The sequence below is a fragment of the Colias croceus genome, chromosome 19, assembly GCF_905220415.1.
Source record: "Colias croceus chromosome 19, ilColCroc2.1".
Lineage (NCBI taxonomy): Eukaryota > Metazoa > Arthropoda > Insecta > Lepidoptera > Pieridae > Colias > Colias croceus.
The window spans coordinates 317,584-337,771 of record NC_059555.1 but is presented as its reverse complement, the minus strand read 5'-3'; the positions used below and the strand labels follow the sequence as shown (position 1 = coordinate 337,771).

General features: G+C 33.9%; 1 protein-coding gene across 2 annotated transcripts in view; it reads right to left on the bottom strand.

The window, feature by feature from the left end:
• The window catches only part of LOC123700120 (proline dehydrogenase 1, mitochondrial), a 28,162-nt gene extending 8,540 nt beyond the window's left edge, over window positions 1-19,622 (bottom strand). The window contains exons 1-3 of one of the 2 annotated variants that reach the window (XM_045647250.1): window positions 19,306-19,622; window positions 4,293-4,414; window positions 2,988-3,074 (exon numbers count right to left, since the gene is read on the bottom strand). In XM_045647250.1, the coding sequence (XP_045503206.1) occupies window positions 2,988-3,074; window positions 4,293-4,414; window positions 19,306-19,509 (413 nt within the window). In that variant the 5' untranslated portion in view covers window positions 19,510-19,622. The remainder of the gene's footprint in view (window positions 1-2,987; window positions 3,075-4,292; window positions 4,415-19,305) is intronic. The other variant, XM_045647251.1, reaches the window with a different exon arrangement.
• Between the last annotated feature and the right edge of the window lie 566 nt (window positions 19,623-20,188).

Here is a 20,188-nt window from a genome sequence, read left to right as displayed (position 1 = left end):
CCTAAAAAAAGAATCGAGATGCCAACTTTATAAGACCGTTTATCGCACATAACATGACCAGAAGTAAGTCTTTTACGTGTACTATTACCAATTTTACGAGCGAAGTCAAAATCACGCGGTCTCGGACACGCCCCCATATTATTTTTAAAGCAATTGGCTCAAAGTCAGTAAAATTTTTACGTAACAAGCGATGAAACGTAATGATTTTTCAGCCAAGGACTCGTGTCGTGTTCTTTTGTTTTCAGTTACCAAGCGCTTCTCAATAGTAGATTTATGTCACGTTCGTGAGATTTAGTGGAGATCATTTTTTAAATTATTGTTTATAAATCTTTCTTTTACTAGAAAAAGGGCATCCCCGTTACTTTGTGCCTTTTCGCTAGACATTGGCAACACTCCAGTTTTCATTAGCAGAATTTTTATGTAGCCTCCTTTCATTTATGTACCCACTACCCAGACTAACCTATTTTATTATAATATATATGCCTCGCAACCAGAAAATTTCTTAGCAACCGTTAGGTAAAATAGAACACGGTATGAACGTTTTATATGTAAGCTCTAGCGTTATTTCGACCCCAATACCAATTATAGAAGCTGTACATAATCGACCTACTTGATTATAATCAATCAAACGATTTGGGAGAAGTCTTCCTAATTTATTATAATTTGATGCACCTCCTTTAAAAGTACTTCTGAAAATCAATTTTCCACCTTACAAAGATTATATTATACATTTAAAGATTGAAGGTGGAATAACATTATACCATGACTAATCAAAAATGACGAAAGACCACCGTCACATAAATTACCCTCAAAATATACATCAGATGGTAGATAACGAAAGTTTTGGCATCGCACAGAACCACGTGGTTGGTGTTATTATTATTATTTCACTGTTATGTAATAAGTAAAAACTGAACGCACATACCGCGGGAGCGAAGCCAATATGTGACCAAATTCTGGCCTCGAGAGTGTCGGAAATGATTTTGCTTTTATCTCAAGTCATGGTGAGTTACCGTTTTCAAACGAGAGTTATGTATCAAAAACCATTTCGTATCTTCGAAATAGTTAACATATAAAAACTATTCTGCAGGATTATAACTGGGGTCTACAGTCGCATTTTAAAACAAATTCGGAGATATTACAGTGAGAGAGTAATTATTACAATGAGAAAATTAAAATGTAAAAAGCCTCCCACTCATGTGTAAGTAATTTAATAACGCCATACATGAACATTTAATAAAACTAGTTCGACTGTAGACTGAATATCTTATGTCGCGAAATACATGGACTGTGCAATATAACTGCATCTGTTTTTTACTTTTACATTATTTTTTTCCGCTTATTGTGCTGAATACTAAAATCTGCAACCATCGCCCCCTTTTCACGATCTACACTACACTACATCCCCCTACCCTTCACCTCTAAGGTCCAAAACTACATTCAAATCAAAATCGATTACTGGTTACCCAAGTTCCATTTCAATTTCAAGTATTACCCAAAAAAACGCATACCAATATCAAGTTACAGAGTAGTCTAAAACCAGAGCTAACTATTTTTCCGACACTAAGTACGAACAAAAAAAAAGCAAAACATAAAAACCCGGCTAAAAGCAGTTCTTGGATACTTCTAGCCTCCTTCATGATCAATTCAGCCAAGCGCAAGCTTGAACTGCCGCTGAAAAATTAAAAAAAAATATATATAGTGACAATTCTACAATTTTTTTGTCTATTTCAGTGAATTAAACCTGTTATATTTTGGCTTGTTTCGGTGTATGGCCTACGTACCTAGTAACAACGGATCTACCTTTTTAGTTTTTAAAAACGTATTTGCCGATGATATTTGAGCTATAGTAGATTAAGATACTAAATGTAACAAGTAAAACTTATCGGTTTATGGCCTTTGAATTGTTATTTTCCCACTCACTCTAATACCGCTCGTTTAGTAAGAATGTTGAGGACTTTCAAAATAAACGAGAAGTCCTTCTTACTCTGGCACTAATTTACATTTTCACATTACTGAAAATGTATGAAATCCATACTAATATTATAAATGCGAAAGTAACTCTGTCTGTCTGTTACTCAATCACGCCTAAACCACTGAACCAATTGGCATGAAATTTGGTATGGAGATATTTTGTTACCCGAGAAAGGACATAGGCTACTTTTTATTGCGAAATATGTACCACGGGCGAAGCCGGGGCGGACCGCTAGTATCCCATAAACCCCACCTAATTCATGAACAAACATGTCAAATATTGTAACATCGTTAACGAGCTGAAAATGGTTTTCGTAATTTCTAATTGATCGCACACGTGACACTCAAGGTTGGCTGAAGCCTTTTGCGTAAAATCACGACTTCATTATAATATAGAGGCCTTCGAAACAATGGGAAAAATCATTCTAACTATACACCGGCTGTCCCGCTCGCACGTGCGACGTAACGATATAGCTGTCCTCGTCGTCGCTCGTGTCAAACGTGTATTAAGCGTCATTTACGAAGCCTCTGTGATTTTTTTGATGTAAAAACGAATTATGTCCCATTTGGATGAGCTTGATAAATGATGTAGCACAGGAGGTTGCATCAAAAATAGATTTTCAATACTTTGATGAAAGCGAGTGGGTGGTAACATAAAAATAATAAGTGATGATCTAAAAAGAGAAATTTCAGGAGTCTACAATAACATGGATTTAATTTTGGTAATTTTCTTTGATAATAATGGAATGAATGAAAATTATCAAATTATATTATTCGATGATATTTTAGAAGGAAAATAACTTAATCATATTTTTTTTAATAATACAACAAAGTTTAGCAGCTGTACTTCGATCACATGGTGGTTCACGACGTTCTTGCTTAACCGTTAAAATACTAGATATTTTCCAATGTCTTTAAATATAAGTAACCACGTATCGTATCGAACGTAAGTAATATCATTTATTTGTACGTACGTATAATAATAGGTATTCCTAAACACTATGTAAAATTACCTGACTTCGCGCTTCTCAGCCTCCTCCTGTGAGAGGTCCTCCTCCACGGAGTAATCGAGGATCGATTTCACGCCAAATGAGCGCAATCTGTGGAATACATACGAAATTTTTATAAAAAAAGACCATATACTATATTATAACCTATAGTATAATATATATATAGCTGAAGAGTTTGTTTGTTTGAACGCACTAATCTCAAGAACTACTGATACGATTTGAAAAATTCCTTCAGTGTTGGATAGTCCATTTATCGAGGAAGGTGCCATATATCATCACGCCAAGACCAACAAGAGTGGAGTAATGCGGGTGAAACCGCGTGGAACAGCTAGTGATGAATAAAATTAACTATTAAAATTTATTAATAGTAATAAAAGTGATGATAACTGTTAACTATGTTCAGTGTTTATTCAAATTGTTTTTCTCCTTTAAAAAGACAAGCTTTCTGCGGTAGTGATGACGCTTTTTCGTATTTTTTTATGAATATTTATTAATTTTTTCTTTTGTAGAAGAACATGATATTCAAGCATACCCTTGACTCATATCTTTATATTCATTTTGTATAGAAATTCTTAGGATATCTATTATTTTTACACGCTTTATATTAGCTTCACCTGTATGTTTGTTTGTAACCGACTTCTTTGGGCGCGATTTTGTCCCACTTTAAACGGCCAGATTTCGTTCAAACTTTGTAGATTTATTGAGGACCGATGACAATACACTAATTTGTTAAAATTTTCTATTTTTTAGTTCGGTTTTCTATAAAAAGCGTGTTTTTTAGTTTTTTTAAACTATTATTTTATAACATTAAATATGTACTATTAAAAAAAATGAGGATATGCGTCATTTTGTCCTAGGAAGACGTACAGGAAATGTAACAATTATTTACTGTAATTAACTTTCATACGTGAATAGTGTAATAATTGTCAAGTCATTCGTAAACTGAATCGCAACACAATTCTAAATTAAAAATTTATAACTGCTAAAATCTCATCAAAACCGCTCCAGTAGTTTTCGCGTGACGCCAGAAACAACTAACAAATATCTCAACTGATTTGCAAAATTGAATTAGCTTTATAAAGCTACATCTTTACACCAAGTAAGAGCGGCCGTACACTGACTGCTCTAGCAGGCCATGTCATTTTGTTTTTGATTTATCGTTGTCAATACATCTCACGTTATACGTTGGTCTGTATGTATATTTTAAAATATATTAAAATACGATGAATTTGGTAAGCTCATTAGGCTAACCAGATGTGCCTATGTATCACATTAAAAACTTGCTGAGCACATAACGATGCGGCTCACCTCTCAATGGTAGGCCTGATCTTGTTCTGGTCCTCGCCAGCCACGAACTGCCCGTAGAAGGTTGCCTTCATGATGGCTTCGAACATGCGCTGCCCGACCAGCTGGCGCAGCCTCTTCATCAACTGTACAGAGAGATAGGTTTTAAGTAATCTTTCTAATATTATAAAGCTGAAGAGTTTGTTTGAACGCGCTAATCTCAGGAACTACTGGTCCGATTTTAAAAATTCTTTCGGTGTTAGATAGCCCATTTATCGGCTAGGCTATATATCATCACGCTAAGACCATCAGGAGCGGAGCAACGCGGGTAAAACCGCGGAGCACAGATTGTTTGGATTCTTTGATGGAAGTTGATTTTTTATTTTGCCATGTACCTATCGTACATTAGGAAATAAGTGTTTTTAAAAGAATTTTAAACTTTAGAAACTCGAAACTTTTACAAATAAATAAGCATGGCATAGGCGGACTTACTAAAAAAAAATATAAAATAAATCTGTAGAAAGGTCAATTCTGTACATTGAAAATATTGAAAAAATAAATACCAGGGGGTGTTACTGGATCGATACCGAACCCAAATATGTGAATAAAAAAATTTTTGTCTGTCTGTCTGTCTGTATGTTCACTGTTCAGGCATCACGTGAAAACTAACGGTTGGATTTCGATGAAACTTGGTATAATTATACCTTATTATCCTGGGCATAAAAAAGGATACTTTTTATCCCGGAAAAATACGTAGAAAAAAATAAATCTTAATTTTTCCGCGCGGACGGAGTCGCGGGCGGAAGCTAGTGCTAAATGAAATAACATAATTTCCAAAAAGTATAATAAATTTAGTCTCCGTGATAATTAACCGATTGTTATCAAACAGTTAGAAATCTACTACTGTAGAGTAATTACTTTTAACTAGAATTGTTAGACATAAAACATTTACGCTAATATTAAACTTTTTATTTTTGAAATCATTTTGTTTAAAAAATAATTAATTTACACATTTTGATTTTTTTAGATACCTACCTACATTACAATTAACAATTACGGTTGTATTTCTAGTTTATCAAAAGTTACATTGAAAAGAGTAAAAAAGATCACAACAAACTTTGTATATAATTTGCATTGTCGTCATCTAATCATTTGTATCAACAATGATAAATTATTAAAAAAACTAGAATTTCTCAAAAAAGTTTATTAATGGATATTTAAAATTATAGATCTTGCCAAAGATGGTAATTGTTTGTAGTGACATTGAAAATTCGAGGTTACGTAAGGACGATCTGCTAGGGTTGCCAATTACACCGTTTTAAAGTTAATAAATATATATGCTCACCTAAACATTAATTGAGTTTTAAAATTAATAATTATTTACACTAAAATATAATAGTAAATAATATTACGTATGGCCAAAAACTTATAAAAGCCTACCCGAAATAAAACCTTACTTACAACGACTCATAAAAAATCATCAATATGTATGTTTTTGATATTATGTAAATGCCATCGTCCTCTTCAATGTGACAACTTAGTAACAAGAACCTTAATACTCGCTGTTGCTAACCCTATCCAAGTCAGGATCATGTCTGTCGAGTTAGCGACCGTTTACATCAGCTATGTCTAGTTTTTTTCGCAATCTCGTGATTTTTACAATAAAAAACTAGTTACGGACCGCATCAAACCACTTGAGTGGATTTATTTCGACGTGCTAATAGGTTTTTTCCACTTGGGATTATCGAGATCATATTTACTGTGGAAATTAACGTATTTATATAGAGCAAACGTAAGTTTACATAAGTGACTTTTCTATTTACTCATGTGATGATGATTCTGACGATTTAGAGCAAGAAAAGTCGAATTAAATAATATGTTAAATCACGCCTGAGTTCTACCGAAAAAAGTTTTTGGTAATGTTAATGCCAATGACAACCATTTTTGGGATGAAAGGAAGGGAAGTTAAAGTGCCTGTTTATGGTTTCGTATACAAATTAATAGATCGATACCTAACTTTTATAATGTATAATGTACACCTAACCATAAATATTAAATACCAACCACCCAGGTAGGATTATAGGTCTACCAGAATCTGATGGCATATTTATATTTAAGAAATAAAAGATTTTCATGTGGCAACTTATTTGACAACTATCAAATTGATTGTCAAATTATTTGTCTTTTTTGCAGTTGATGAATAATTTTTAGGATTTTGTCTAAAAAATCTTCGAAAATTTCGAAAAAGCCGCTGCGATCACAAGCAAGAGGTGTTGTTTATAATGTGTATAGAAAAACATTCGATGAAGAAGGGTCAAACACATCACAATTTTCAATTTTGAAGATTTTATTGGTAAATTGGACTTACCCGTTTTGATACTTTAAAGTTTAAATTAAAAAATATTATATGTAGGTAACTATAATATTGTTTGTTGATTAGAATATAATTTTATGAAAACTTATTACAGGAGTTTCCAATATGGCTATTCGTCAAGTCCAAGCTGTCCAAGTCAATTTTATAATGGGTGTATCTGTTAATACTTACGAAAATAAACATAGTTTTATTTTATTTTTATTTTATTTTATAAAAAATTTTAAGCAGTTTTGATCTACATTATATCATTATATCGATATTTTCACATGACATACTGGTAATAAATATACAAATATAGGTATGTGTAAATAATAATATGTATTACCTGTATAAAAGTAATATATGTATAATTGAATAATATTATACATGTTAATATGTACCTACATAATATTAAGTGGATATCTCGTTATTAAGTACAGTATTGTCCACTTATGTAATGTGTCTAATGATATTGAGGACAAAATAAAAAATAAGCTGTATCAAGATCGTTCAGTCCATTTTCCCTAGGGTTGCACACTCAAAATTTTGATTTCCCTAATTGCCATCAGATTCTGGTTTACCTATACCTGGTCGCGGAAGAATTCTAACAAATACCCGCGGCCCCATCATTAAAGCGGCTCGACGGAACACAGTGGGGTTTTAGTCGGTAAGAATCCGACATAACCCACGGCCCCCGGGGAGGGAGCCGTGGGTTATGTCGGATTCTTTGGAAGATTTCCCCACTATAAAAAAAAGGTAGGATTACCTTCTACTGAATGCAGTACAAACAAGCATGTACATAAAATGTAAATGGTTACTACGTTCCTTAATTATATTATTTAAAGTTGCAAACTTAAACACTAAATAGTAATTTTTATGTATTGCAATGTGCTATTTAAACCTGTTCCACGACGAAAAAAAAACTTTAAGTCTTGTGGTTTGTTACGTATTCTAAAATGTAATTCCATCCCTAAAAAATACATCTGCAACACAATAAATATATCCTGATTCAGTCCATCTTTACAAACTTTCACCTTTATTATATTAACTAGCTTCCGCCCGCGACTCCGTTCGCGCGGATGTCCGTCTTCGCGTGGATGGTTTATTTCTCCATTTTGAGTAACTCTGACAATGACATATTATAAATACCTATTGGACCCAAATACGGCTAGGTATAATAATACGCAACGTGTTTTCGCGGTTCTACAGAACAACATCTATGGATACAACTGAAAAATTAAGATTAATTTTTTTTCTACGTATTTTTCCAGGATAAAAAGTATCCTATTTTACGCCCAGGATAATAAGGTATAATTATACCAAGTTTCATCGAAATCGAACCGTTAGTTTTCACGTGATGTCTTCACATACAGACAGACAGACAGACAGACAGACAAAAATTTTTTTAATCACATATTTGGGTTTGGTATCGATCCAGTAATACCCCCTGCTATTTATTTTTTCAATATTTTCAATGTACAGAATTGACCCTTCTACAGATTTATTATATGTATAGATTAAGTAGTAAGAAGTATACATTACAAAGACAGTTAGTCTTAAAAACAATCCTACTAATTGTAGTGTACAAGCAATTATAATTACGTGAATTACATTAGCAAGGGCAGCTACCACTAATTGGTGATACATTTAATCGTTATTACACTAGCTTACTAACGTTCTATAAACACTTAGATAGTTAGATTCGATTAAACAATACATCTCTACAATTCACTGTTTAAATGTTTATTCTGTTGATTAGTTTTAAAGCCGATTTTGATTTAACAGATTAATAAAAAAAGAGTGTGTGTACTTATGTACCCGCGTTAAAAGTTATAACTTCTTTGGAGTATGAAAAAAATACTAGAATATACAACTTGAACATAGTTATCAATTTTCATACCACCTATACTAGAACTATCTTCATGCTGTTAAATTTAGGTGTGTCGGTGTGCGCCGCGCATCGTAAAAATTCACTCTCATCATTTTTCTCCATCGCGCCAAAAGAAGTAGGTATAACTTCAATAAAATACCAATTTACCTTTATATAATACAGTTATTTTTATTATGTAGGCACAGAATACCTACGTCTTAATAGTAGCTAAATATCATATCTTTTACCTACATAATACAACCTTTTTGATTTGATCCCATCTCCCTATCAACCTATTTATTTCGGTACCAAAATAATCGCTCCGCCACAATCTGTTTAAAGACTTTAGATAACTCCTAGTTTTTCCAAAAGAAAATTCTCCTGAATGGAATTTTCTCTCGCTATCGTCTGCTATCAGGAGTTGTCTGCATTTCCTTATCTGCCGAGATAAGCCCCGGAATAGTTTCGGAAACAGATTTTCTCGATAATCTATGAAAATATGTAATTTTATTTCGGTATTTAATTGTTGGTTTTTTTATCCTCGTGATTCAATTATTTATTTATTATATTTTCGTATGATCTTTTTGTAATTAAGATAAAATATGGAATATGTTATCGACTGAGAAACATGATTATTATGAGGTGTCTATGTGCATGAATATATTAAAAAAATCGATCATATGTAGATCTCAATAAAACAATGTATTGGTTTGGTTATATTTTTATTTCCAGTCACACTAGAAGATAACATATTTTCTAGTGTGACCAGATTTTGAATAAATTTATCTATCGATAGATGACAAGAATAAACATCAATTCTTCAGAGAAATGTTATCAAATTTTGCTTAGATCTCATAAAATCAATATCGAAATGAAATATTATATATCTCTTCCTTCCTATGAAAGTCTAGATGCCACGTTTGTTTTGGCCTCAGACCTAGGGCAATCTATAGATTAGTAAGCAGGTTAATTATATCGATTCTCAAAGCGACCAAACCGTCATCAAGAAATTCCACAACCAATATAGGATTAGATAAGAGTATAATAAAACCAATACGATGAAATCAGATAGATTAAGATCAATGATCGATATTTTCTATTAAAACAAAAGCTTAATCACTACCTACATAGTATAAAACAAAGTCGCTTTCTCTGTCCCTATGTCCCTTTGTACGCTTAAATCTAACGGATTTTGATGCGGTTTTTTTAATAGATAGAGTGATTCAAGAGGAAGGTTTTAGTATATAATTTATTATACGTTTTAGACAAAGCGGGCGAAGCCGCAGGCGGTAAGCTAGTAAAATATATTTAAAATTATATATTTAAAACTAAAGCTTCGTTTTAAAAAATACATCGTACGGTATATAATATTCATGGTTTTAAAATATATTTATGCATATAGCCTGTACACCTTTAAATATGTTTCTCAGTCGATTACATATTTTTTTATTCTAGATAGGGAAGCGCTTGACCACAATCTCGCCTGATGGAAAGCTAAGATGCGGTCTAAGATGGTAGGCGCTTCCCTTGTAGGTAACGGTTCACTCTTCGCTTGAAGACCCCTACATATTCCGTATTTATCTAAACTAATAAAAGAACATGCTACCTATATTATAACAATAAAGTTTTCAATCAGTTACTATCAAAAGAAGTTGTTCCAAATGAAAGTTCTATCAAAACCCATTCATCACACAGTAAACAAATTGTTTCAAAACACAGACCGTACAGGAACATAAATCTAAACGAACTAATCTAATCACGACGTCAAAACCTCTGAAGGGCACGCCTCCCGGTTACATAAGAGCAACATAGTGACGCGGATTGGCCCACGGTCGGCCAGACGTTGGCACAGCGTGGGCCAGCATGACGCATAGAAGTATTGAGGTAGTATGAAAGAAAAAGTAATTTCTCATACGTATTGTTAATTATGTATCGATACGCGAGGAAATAGCTGAATGTGTAATTATTGTTATCTATTACAAAAACACAATATTGTAAGTAAGTATAATGGGGGGGCAATTTTATCTACATACTGCGTGTAACGTGTTATGTAGCATTATTTAGGTACATATAGATAGCATAGGAAAAATAATTGATTGTGTTTATTAATCTTAATATATATAAATCTCGTGTCACAATGTTTGTCCTCAATGGACGCCTAAACCACTTAACCGATTATAATAAAATTCGCACACCATGTGCATCCAACTTGAGAGATAGGATAGTTTAAATCTCAAATCGTTTTAGAGAAAGCGGGCGAAGCCGCGGGCGGTAAGCTAGTTTATTATACGAATAAATTAAATTTGACGTGTAATTAAAAACGTCTCGACTTGCCACCGAACTAAAAAAATATAGGGGCACGCATGAAGTAATGAAGAAGTCTATATAATCTCTAATTATATTATGCCAGAAATGCTAATAATATAAGTAAGTTCTGGAAACTGATACAATACAGTAGGTACCAGTTAAGTACAAGGTACAAGGAAACAAGGAAGCTGGCTAAATTCAAATAAAAAAAAAACCTCATCGAAAACGGTCAATCCGTTTGTTAGCTACGATTCCACAGACAATCCAATCTCATTCCAATATCAAAGCAATAAACTAAGATAAAATATTCAGAGCAAAATTTTTCAAGGCATTCGCTCGCCTTCATGATAAAAAAAACTGTTCTAAAAATCGGGTAACATAAATACCATTACAGTATTTAATGTGTATAGTCTACATTTATAGTACAGTCAGATTTATAATCCTCCCACATTCACATACAGTCGCAGATTTATTAAGGGGAGTCCTTTAAAACTGTGCTAATTTGTCACACAACCACGTGTATTTTGCTCGATCATATAAAACGATAAAAATAGGCTAAAATAAAAATCGAAAATGAATTATTTAATAATGAAATTTCTGATTTTGTAAATATTTTTTATATAAAGATATGTATTTTGATGTACTGCAGAAAACGTGCTAAATTTTGGTTTTCAATTGAAGCCCTGTAATTATTAAATACATATTATATCTCAGAACTTAACGTTGCCACGCGTTTTCTTGACAAGCCGACGCTAGGAACGACTCGCGCAAACGGCGCGTTGAAATACCTACCTCGCCTTAAATCTATACTCAAACTGATCGAGCTTCTACCTTCTTACTGTAACGACTCGCATCTACCCTCTTTTTTATTTCTTACTAGCTTCCGCCCGCGACTCCGTCCGCGCGGATGTCGGTCTTTGCGTGGATGGTTTATTTCTCCATTTTGAGTAACTCGGACAATGACATCTTATAAATATCTATTGGACCCAAATACGGCTAGGTCTATAATAATACGCAACGTGTGTTCGCGGTACCTACTACAGAACAACGTCTATGGATAACTGAAAAATTGAGATTAATTTTTTTTCTACGTATTTTTCCAGGATAAAAAGTATCCTATTTTACGCCCAGGATAATAAGGTATAATTATACCAAGTTTCATCGAAATCGAACCGGTAGTTTTCACGTGATGTCTTCACATACAGACAGACAGACAGACAGACAGACAGACAGACAGACAAAAATTTTAATCACATATTTGGGTTTGGTATCGATCCAGTAACACCCCCTGCTAGTTATTTTTTCAATATTTTCAATGTACAGAATTGACCCTTCTACAGATTTATTATATGTAATAGATTCCAATGCACGTATCGCGATGAGACACGTATATTTCGGAAAATCTGATTAAACAATCTTGCTATGAGAAGACACTTGTAATTAAAATCCTACTTTACTAGTAATAATATTATAAATGCGAAAGTTTGTATGGATGTATGGATGTATGTATGTTTGTTACTCTTTCACGTAAAAACTACTGAACCGATTACAATTAAATTTAGCACACATATAGAGGGTAACTTGGATTAACACATAGGAAATTATCCCGGAATTCCCACGGGAACGGGAACTATGCGGGTTTTCCTTTGCAAACGCGGGCGAAGCCGCGGGCGGAAATCTAGTGTTTCCTATTTCAGAGATTTATTTCGTCGCAAATTAAAATAGGTCGTATAAAACAAATTAATAAACTACAGTTATATTTAACCGGGCGCTAACCGCCGGCCATTCAGGTTTCTGCTTACAAAAACTAAATCAAACTAGATCAAGGGGTCACTAAACCGCTATGGGGAACAAAAAACTTTGCAAAGAGCATTTATATAATAAATATATTCTATACTCGTACAAGGTGTTGCTGTGGCACCTAGCTGTATAAACACGCTTTTTAAACAAGGCATGAACTATCTATTTTACAAATTTCAGCTGAATTGGTTCAGTACTATTCGGCTATTTTACATTGTTTTCAGCTAGCTGTCAAGTATCTAATCAATTTAATGGGTGGCACTTACTTAAGAAATTAGGCCGAGGGATAAGGGCCGAGTATTACGGAAAATACTCGTTAAAGAAAATCTACTTACAAGGCATATAATGTGACCTTATCAAAATGGAAATCAACTGAAAAATCCAGTTTTAGGCAGCCCAGTTAGGTTCAAACGCATACGAAGATTATTTTTATCTCTTCTAATTTGGGTACAATAAAAATCTTGTTAATGTATTATTTAGTGTTTGCCTTTGATGCGTTAGGCTTTTTTTTTTACAATTTGTTTAGATACTAGGGTCTTCGCTCACGCTTCGCTCGCGTGCAAGTCATGCTAATCTCACGTTCTCTGATAGGTATCGCAAAATTGATTGGACATTTTGGTTGAATGAATAAAAATGTGCGAATAAATATCAATAAATATCATGTATATTTTAATACTACAAAGCTCAAATATTTCTCGCTCGAGGCGACATTCTCCAGCATCCACTTTTATTGATTAGGATGTTTTATAAAAGTGGCTAACTATTAAAAATGTCGCCAAAATACATTTTTTTTAGCAAACATCAGAAACCACTATAAATCATCACAAAAAATGTCGTGAAAAATTAAGTGTCTAGCCAACGCGTTCATCTCTAGACAAATAAGATTACAATTATAATGACAATAGCAGTTAATTCACGAAAAAAACCTTGCTTCACAATCACCAAGGTTTTAAAATTTAAATAAACATAATTAAATGAAACCGACAATAGATTAACATAAAAAGTTAATTTTAAAATGTCTGTAAAGTTAAATTTTAAAATAAATTATTCAAGGATGTAAAACGAATGAATAAGTATTTTAATGAAACAATGGAAAAAGCTATAAAAACTAATATTTAATGAAAAAGTATATTATCGTAATAGTTTAACTTTACCTACTCAAGGTGTCATACGCTCAAAACCGCAGATATTCACGTCATAAATATGAAATAAGTGCATCATAAAATGACCAGGATATTTGCAGAATATTTATTTTATTAAGGAAAGGGTGTATGTGATTAATAATAATGGAATAACGTTAACAATTAAAGTGTAACGATGATTTGCACCAGCTATTTACCCGCATACGTGATGCGGCAAAGGAAGGGCTTTAATTTGATCCCTCCAAATAGATACATAATTCGTAATCTACTTATCCTAATTTGGCAAATGTAATTCATTAACTGTCTTACCACAAAAAACTTTAGACAGGGTTTAACTTTAAGCGCGGATTCTCTTTAATCTGGTTTTGTCGTATTTCACATATATACAACTATTAAAGTGACAGATGCCTGGTTTAAAGTTAGACTGTGTTTAAATTGTTTTGTGGTAATACCATAAATGTTTCTTCATAACCAACCTTCGTATACTGATTAATTTGAACAAGGTATCATTCAGATGGCAGAATTTCTTAAAGGATCTAATTTGCATTGTCAGCTGGGTTTAGACTATGTTCAAGTTATTTCAAATGTCTGCTTTGTAATAAACATTTTCTTTACGTCTTGTCGCGTGTTATCAGGAATTGACGTCCTCTAAGCAAATAATATTTCATTATCCTGTATGTCTAATAGATTCCTAAGTATCCGGAAGGAAAACTCAAGTTTCTTATGGGATATTTCATATCAACTGACTAGCTTCCAGTCTGCACAGTGCACATATTGCTCCATTTTATCCTCTTCGTGGCTTTCGCAATACATAATATTATTTTGTAATTTGAACTAACTTGTATTATAAATGCGAAAGTTTGTTTGTTCTTCTGTTCACTGTCACGCTAAAATCTAGCAGCTATAACTATGCCTAAGAGACTTATCTTCTACAAAATCTAGCCCAAATTCTATGCGAAATGACAGTACATTACGTGATCTGTACAAAGGGGAAACCCCACTAAGGGTACTCAACCCTCGATGGATAGCTGGCACGCCGCCACGGCCAAGTGATTGAGTTGACATCTCATACATATCCGACATCTCTTATTAACCGAATCAATAATGTTCGTATATTTTATAAATAAATTTACTGCGACGTGTGTAATGGTGCGTGCACACAGAGCTTTGACGTGAGAATTGTGTCACCGAGGCAGGTAAGACACATGTCCTGTTCAAAATAAAGGACGTTTATTATTTTGACATCAGAAAACATTCGTTTTTTTTCTGGATAGGTACCGATTAGGTACTTCAAAAAAAAAGACGACTTGAAACAAATATGCACTAAAAAAGGCCGAAATATGCACTAAAAACGACTGATATGCCTAAAATATGCACATATAAATCAAAAAAACCTTTATTTTTTTTATATATTTAAATGAAAGATTGTACAAAAACATTGAAATTTTCTTGAAATTGAGTATAGTTTTTGTGCCAACATACAATTAAGCATTTTTACCAAATTTTCGAGCGCAAATTTGTGACGTTTGTCACCCGCGAGCCCAGTGTTGCCACCTTAGACCTTTCCGGGCTAAATCTAGCCCTTTTTTGGAATTCAACCCGTGTTTTACGTTTTTAGCCCCAAAAGGGTCCCCAATAGGGATAGAATCCCTATTTTGAATGGCTCAAAATTTACTTAAAATGGAGCCCATTTTGTAATTTTTTGCCATTTTGCCATGCCAAAATAGGGTTTGTTTACTCGCTGAGCGTTCTGATTGGCTAATAAAGGTTAGTCGACCAATCAAAACTCCCGCTACTTAACGATTTATGCACGAAATATGCACGATTGGGGAAAAAGGCTAAAATATGCACTAACGCCGTAATTAGAGAGTTTTATGCATTTGCATATGCAAATATGCAAATGCATATAATCCGATGTCTAGTTATAAAGACTAATATCTAAAAATTGTCTTAAAAAATAATCTTCTGTAAATAAAATTAAAATTTTAGCACGACATCAAAGTTTGCAACTGTTTATCATTCAGGAACTCATAGACAAACGTCAAAATCCATTCACCCATAAGCAAATCGAACATAAGGGGACAAATGACGATCAACCCAAGTCTACTAAAGCACCCTTGTTAGTTGTTAACTTGTTACCATGCACGCGTGCACGTAAACGACATTTTATCAATATAACCAGTTTTACGACGATTTCTGTCTGTCTATTTTATTATTAACTGTTCGCTATCTATCGTTCGTATGCTTAATTAGATCAAAACACCAAAAAACATTAGTTTATTCTTTCAAAATAAAATTTCCTGAAAGATTCTTCAAAACATAGCTATGCGTTATCTAATAATCTAAAAACATCTTGATTAACATTATGAAGAGAGAGAGATTGATCGTATGTTTGTTTGTTTATGGATAAACTCCAACTGAAGCGATATTTTAAACACCTATAGCGATTTCAATAAATAATTTACTTTTGGCAAGCTAGATAATAAATCCACAAGTATTATAATATTATATTCGGAAGATTTGATTTTTTCGTAAAGATTAAACAATAAAAAGATACTAAACTTTTGGCAGCTATAAAAGAAGGGGGTAGTTGTAAAATGCTATAGTATAGTAAACATAATATGTGCTCACTACCATTAGGATGTTTGTAAACTTTTACATAAGTCCGTGGTGTTAAAAAAATCGAGATCATCGGTATCAATTCCCATTCGATTAAAACTGTACTTAGCATAAAATCATCATTTATATAGCCAGTACCTATTGTAACAAATCGAAGCACTAGGTCATTTACCTATGACCTGCTTTGTGCTAGCCGCCTAGCGCTCGTCATGTCTCGGCCTACATTTACAAAAAAAGATGCCAAAATTAACTTGTCACATTGATTTTGTTCCAGAATTTGTTACAAAGTGAATTTTACGTAGCCGTGTTGAATTACAGCTTTTTTGTTTCATTTCCTTGTGTGCTATCGTAATATAAGTAACTAGCTGCTCCGCGCGGTTTCACCCCCGTGGCTCCACTCCTGTTGGTCATAGCGTGATGATATATAGCCTATAGCCTTCCTCGATAAATGAGCTATCTAAGACCGCAAGAATTTTTCAAATCGGACCAGTAGTTCCCGAGATTAGCGCGTTAAAACAAACAAACTCTTCAGCTTTATAATATTAGTATAGATTTGTTTAAACGACTTGTTTAAAAGAGTATTTATAAAGTTTTTTTTTATGAATATTAGGCTTGATCTCAGTTAGTACAAAAGGCATAATCAATTGCCGATTCGTTTTCTATCTCCAACTAAATTTTACATAAAGTATAAACATGTAGGTACATAATGGATTCATTTCAAGTCACTTCATTTAACTAAGTTCGTATCTAGGCGTTCAGGCGTGATTGAAACCAGACAGACATATTCACAAACATTTACAACTAGCTGTGTTCCGCGGTTTTACCCTGTTAGTCTAAGGCCTAAGCGTGATGATATAGCCTATAGCCTTCCTCGATAAATGGGCTATCTAACACCGAAAGAATTTTTCAAATTGGACAAGTACCTACTTCCCGAGATTAGCTCGTTCAAACAAACAAACTCTTCACCTTTATAATATTAGTATGTATAATATATTGGATTGGGTTAATAAGTTTCGGTTTTATAATAATAATTTAATGAATTTCCTGTTGGCATGATACCTATATCCCAAAGTTGTGTAACTTTGGGATACTAATGATCCCGCAGCTGCAGATAAGAGAAATTGAAAGATTAGAAAAAATTTATGCCCGCGCTAAATGCGAAAATAAATTATTGCGTTGTAAAAAAATAAAGGCAAATAGGTACCTAATTACTGAACATATCATTTTGAGGAAAACATTTATAAAATTAATGATTACGTAAAAACATCGAATCAGCTGTGCATCGACTATTGTTTGAAGATATTGACCCGTTATTAAAACATCAAAATATTACACCTTCATAAAAATAGTTACTAGATTTTCTTAAAAAGAAACAATTGTATGGAATATTTTTATCCTTGAGAACAAATCTAGCTTGCGCTTGATTTTCAATATCTAAACGCGATGGATTTAGGCATAGTTATGCGAAGGTCGTATGACGACGTGAGTCGCCTAAAATCAGGCGATGAATCCTCTAAATTTTTGGTTTTAAACAATGGAAGCAATAATTAGTCCTCCATATTGTACCTACCTAAGTAAAGAAAACTACGTTTACTTACGTTTTTTGTTTTATTATTTTTGCAAACTTACGGTCTATCTAGGTACGACCGACAATTTTTTTGCTATTCTATTATCAAAACGGAAAGCATGAATGAGTATTTTTTCGTTCACAAACCAACAAGCAGCTGTTCTCATAACGTAAGCTTCAATATTTTTTTTATAAACGAATTCAAGAGCAGGTGAATGACACGGGACACCATTATTTACGTCATTTTTATACTTAAAATGGAGTTCTGATACCTATCATTATTATTTTTTCACGGAGTCCTTTCTTTCGACAATTTTTTTGTCAGTTATGTGGATAGGTGAGTATAAACGATACTGTTATCGTAAACGTAAACTTTAAATGAAATAAAAAGTGATACAAAACATAATACCTATGTATTCCGATCATTAAAGTAGTCCAAAAGTTCTAGGTATGTTTCGGGCAAAAAAGTGATCAATTTGTGTCACCACGTGGAATCTGCAAAAAATATGTAGGTTCACCACCTAGGTACATAAGTAACGCTCAGTAGGTAGGTAGGTATCGTATCGATAGCTGATAATGAGAAAATACCCAATCATTATATTTTATTGGCAGAATAAGAAGTAAACATCGAGATTCACCATAAAAGGGGTAGATTTCCGGTCGATAAATGTTCTTTAATAACATGCATGTAATTATTTCATATGCACATGTTATTTTTCAATATTTATTAAATTCCTGACTGACTACACCTGCCCACAGCCCAAGTAGGTATAATAAGATCAATACGTAGATTAAAATTGTAAAGTCCCTCTTTCTCTAATACAATAGTTCTCACGGAAGTAGAAACCAGTCTAGACCTCAGCCGACCTAAGTTGCGTTAGGTCGACCGCGGACTTCCTCGCCCGCCGCCGGGTAGCCGGTCTACATAACCGTCTAGCCAGCGGACCGAAAACGCATGCGCCATGAAACTTTTCACCACAAATCCATTCCCCATTCATGGAAAACAATCAAATCCCACGGCGTTATCGCAATTTTCAAACCCAATAAGGAATTCGCCACACGTAAGTACCATACGCGTAATCTACGATTTCCTTCAATTTTAAATTGTTCAAATTACTACGGGTACTGTGACGTAACAGCCTGGCCCATGCGATCTAGAATAATACATCGACGGGACCAAAAAAACCGGTTGAATGTGCAGTGTGTTCGCGAAATACAAAAACACGCACGAAGACTTAACTTCGCTCGCCATCACTCACTACCAGCGAATCAAATTCAAGGACCGTGTCTCAGTTAATTTTAGCCACGTTCCGTGCGTAAAAGACGCCGGCACATTGTTACAGTTACATAAGACATCAGCTGTTCATCGATTTACTCACCATGTCGTTGTTCTCGACGATCCAGTTGATCGAGCATATTTGGTAGACGAGGTACGCCCGCACTAGTTCGCTGGTCTTCTTGCTCTTGAAAGCGTCTTTCGGGCTGTTGAACGTCAGGTCCAGCTCGTCCCGACTCGAGGATGGCGTGGAGAGTACGCGAATCCCACGAGGAGCGTTCACTGCCAGCCGGCGTAGCAGAGCCATGTTTAAAAGCTCCGCGCACTGGTTCACTGAGTAACACACACGTCCGCCTCGCTTGGCTGACAACTGACAACTGAAATTTGAAAACTCGATGACAGTGACGTCTAGGCGGACTAGGCGCTCGATATCGCGGCCGAGTGCGCGCGCAAACGTTCCAATTATAATAGCGGCAGTACACATGGGGCCAAGGCGTTGGGCCAACGTGTTGGGAAAAAATGAAGGATATCAAGATTCCTGTTCACACATTGGCGTACTGATCATTCTGCATTGGCGCTTCAAAGATGGACGTAGTCCGTAGAAGTTCTTGCAGCCGCGGCAATTTATTTATACAGTGCGTTTAATAATTAATTATTACGTACATGTGCACCAATAACTCTTGAGTGTACTCTGCCGTCTGCGATGATACCATTTTCCAATCTCTATTTTCCTTTTTTTTATTTCTGTATAAATGAAACATTATTAAAAAATATGTTTAGATTTTTTCAAATGTTTAAAATGTGTACATTTTACATTTAATTTAATTTTAACTACCTATAAAACGAAACTTTAATGATTACGGACGGATGTATTGATTGGTGATATTTGATAATATTATTTATGTAATAAAGCAAATTTTGATCAAAATCATGCTCATTGTTTATTGTTATTTAATTTTTAAGAACAAGTACCTAACTGTTTCATA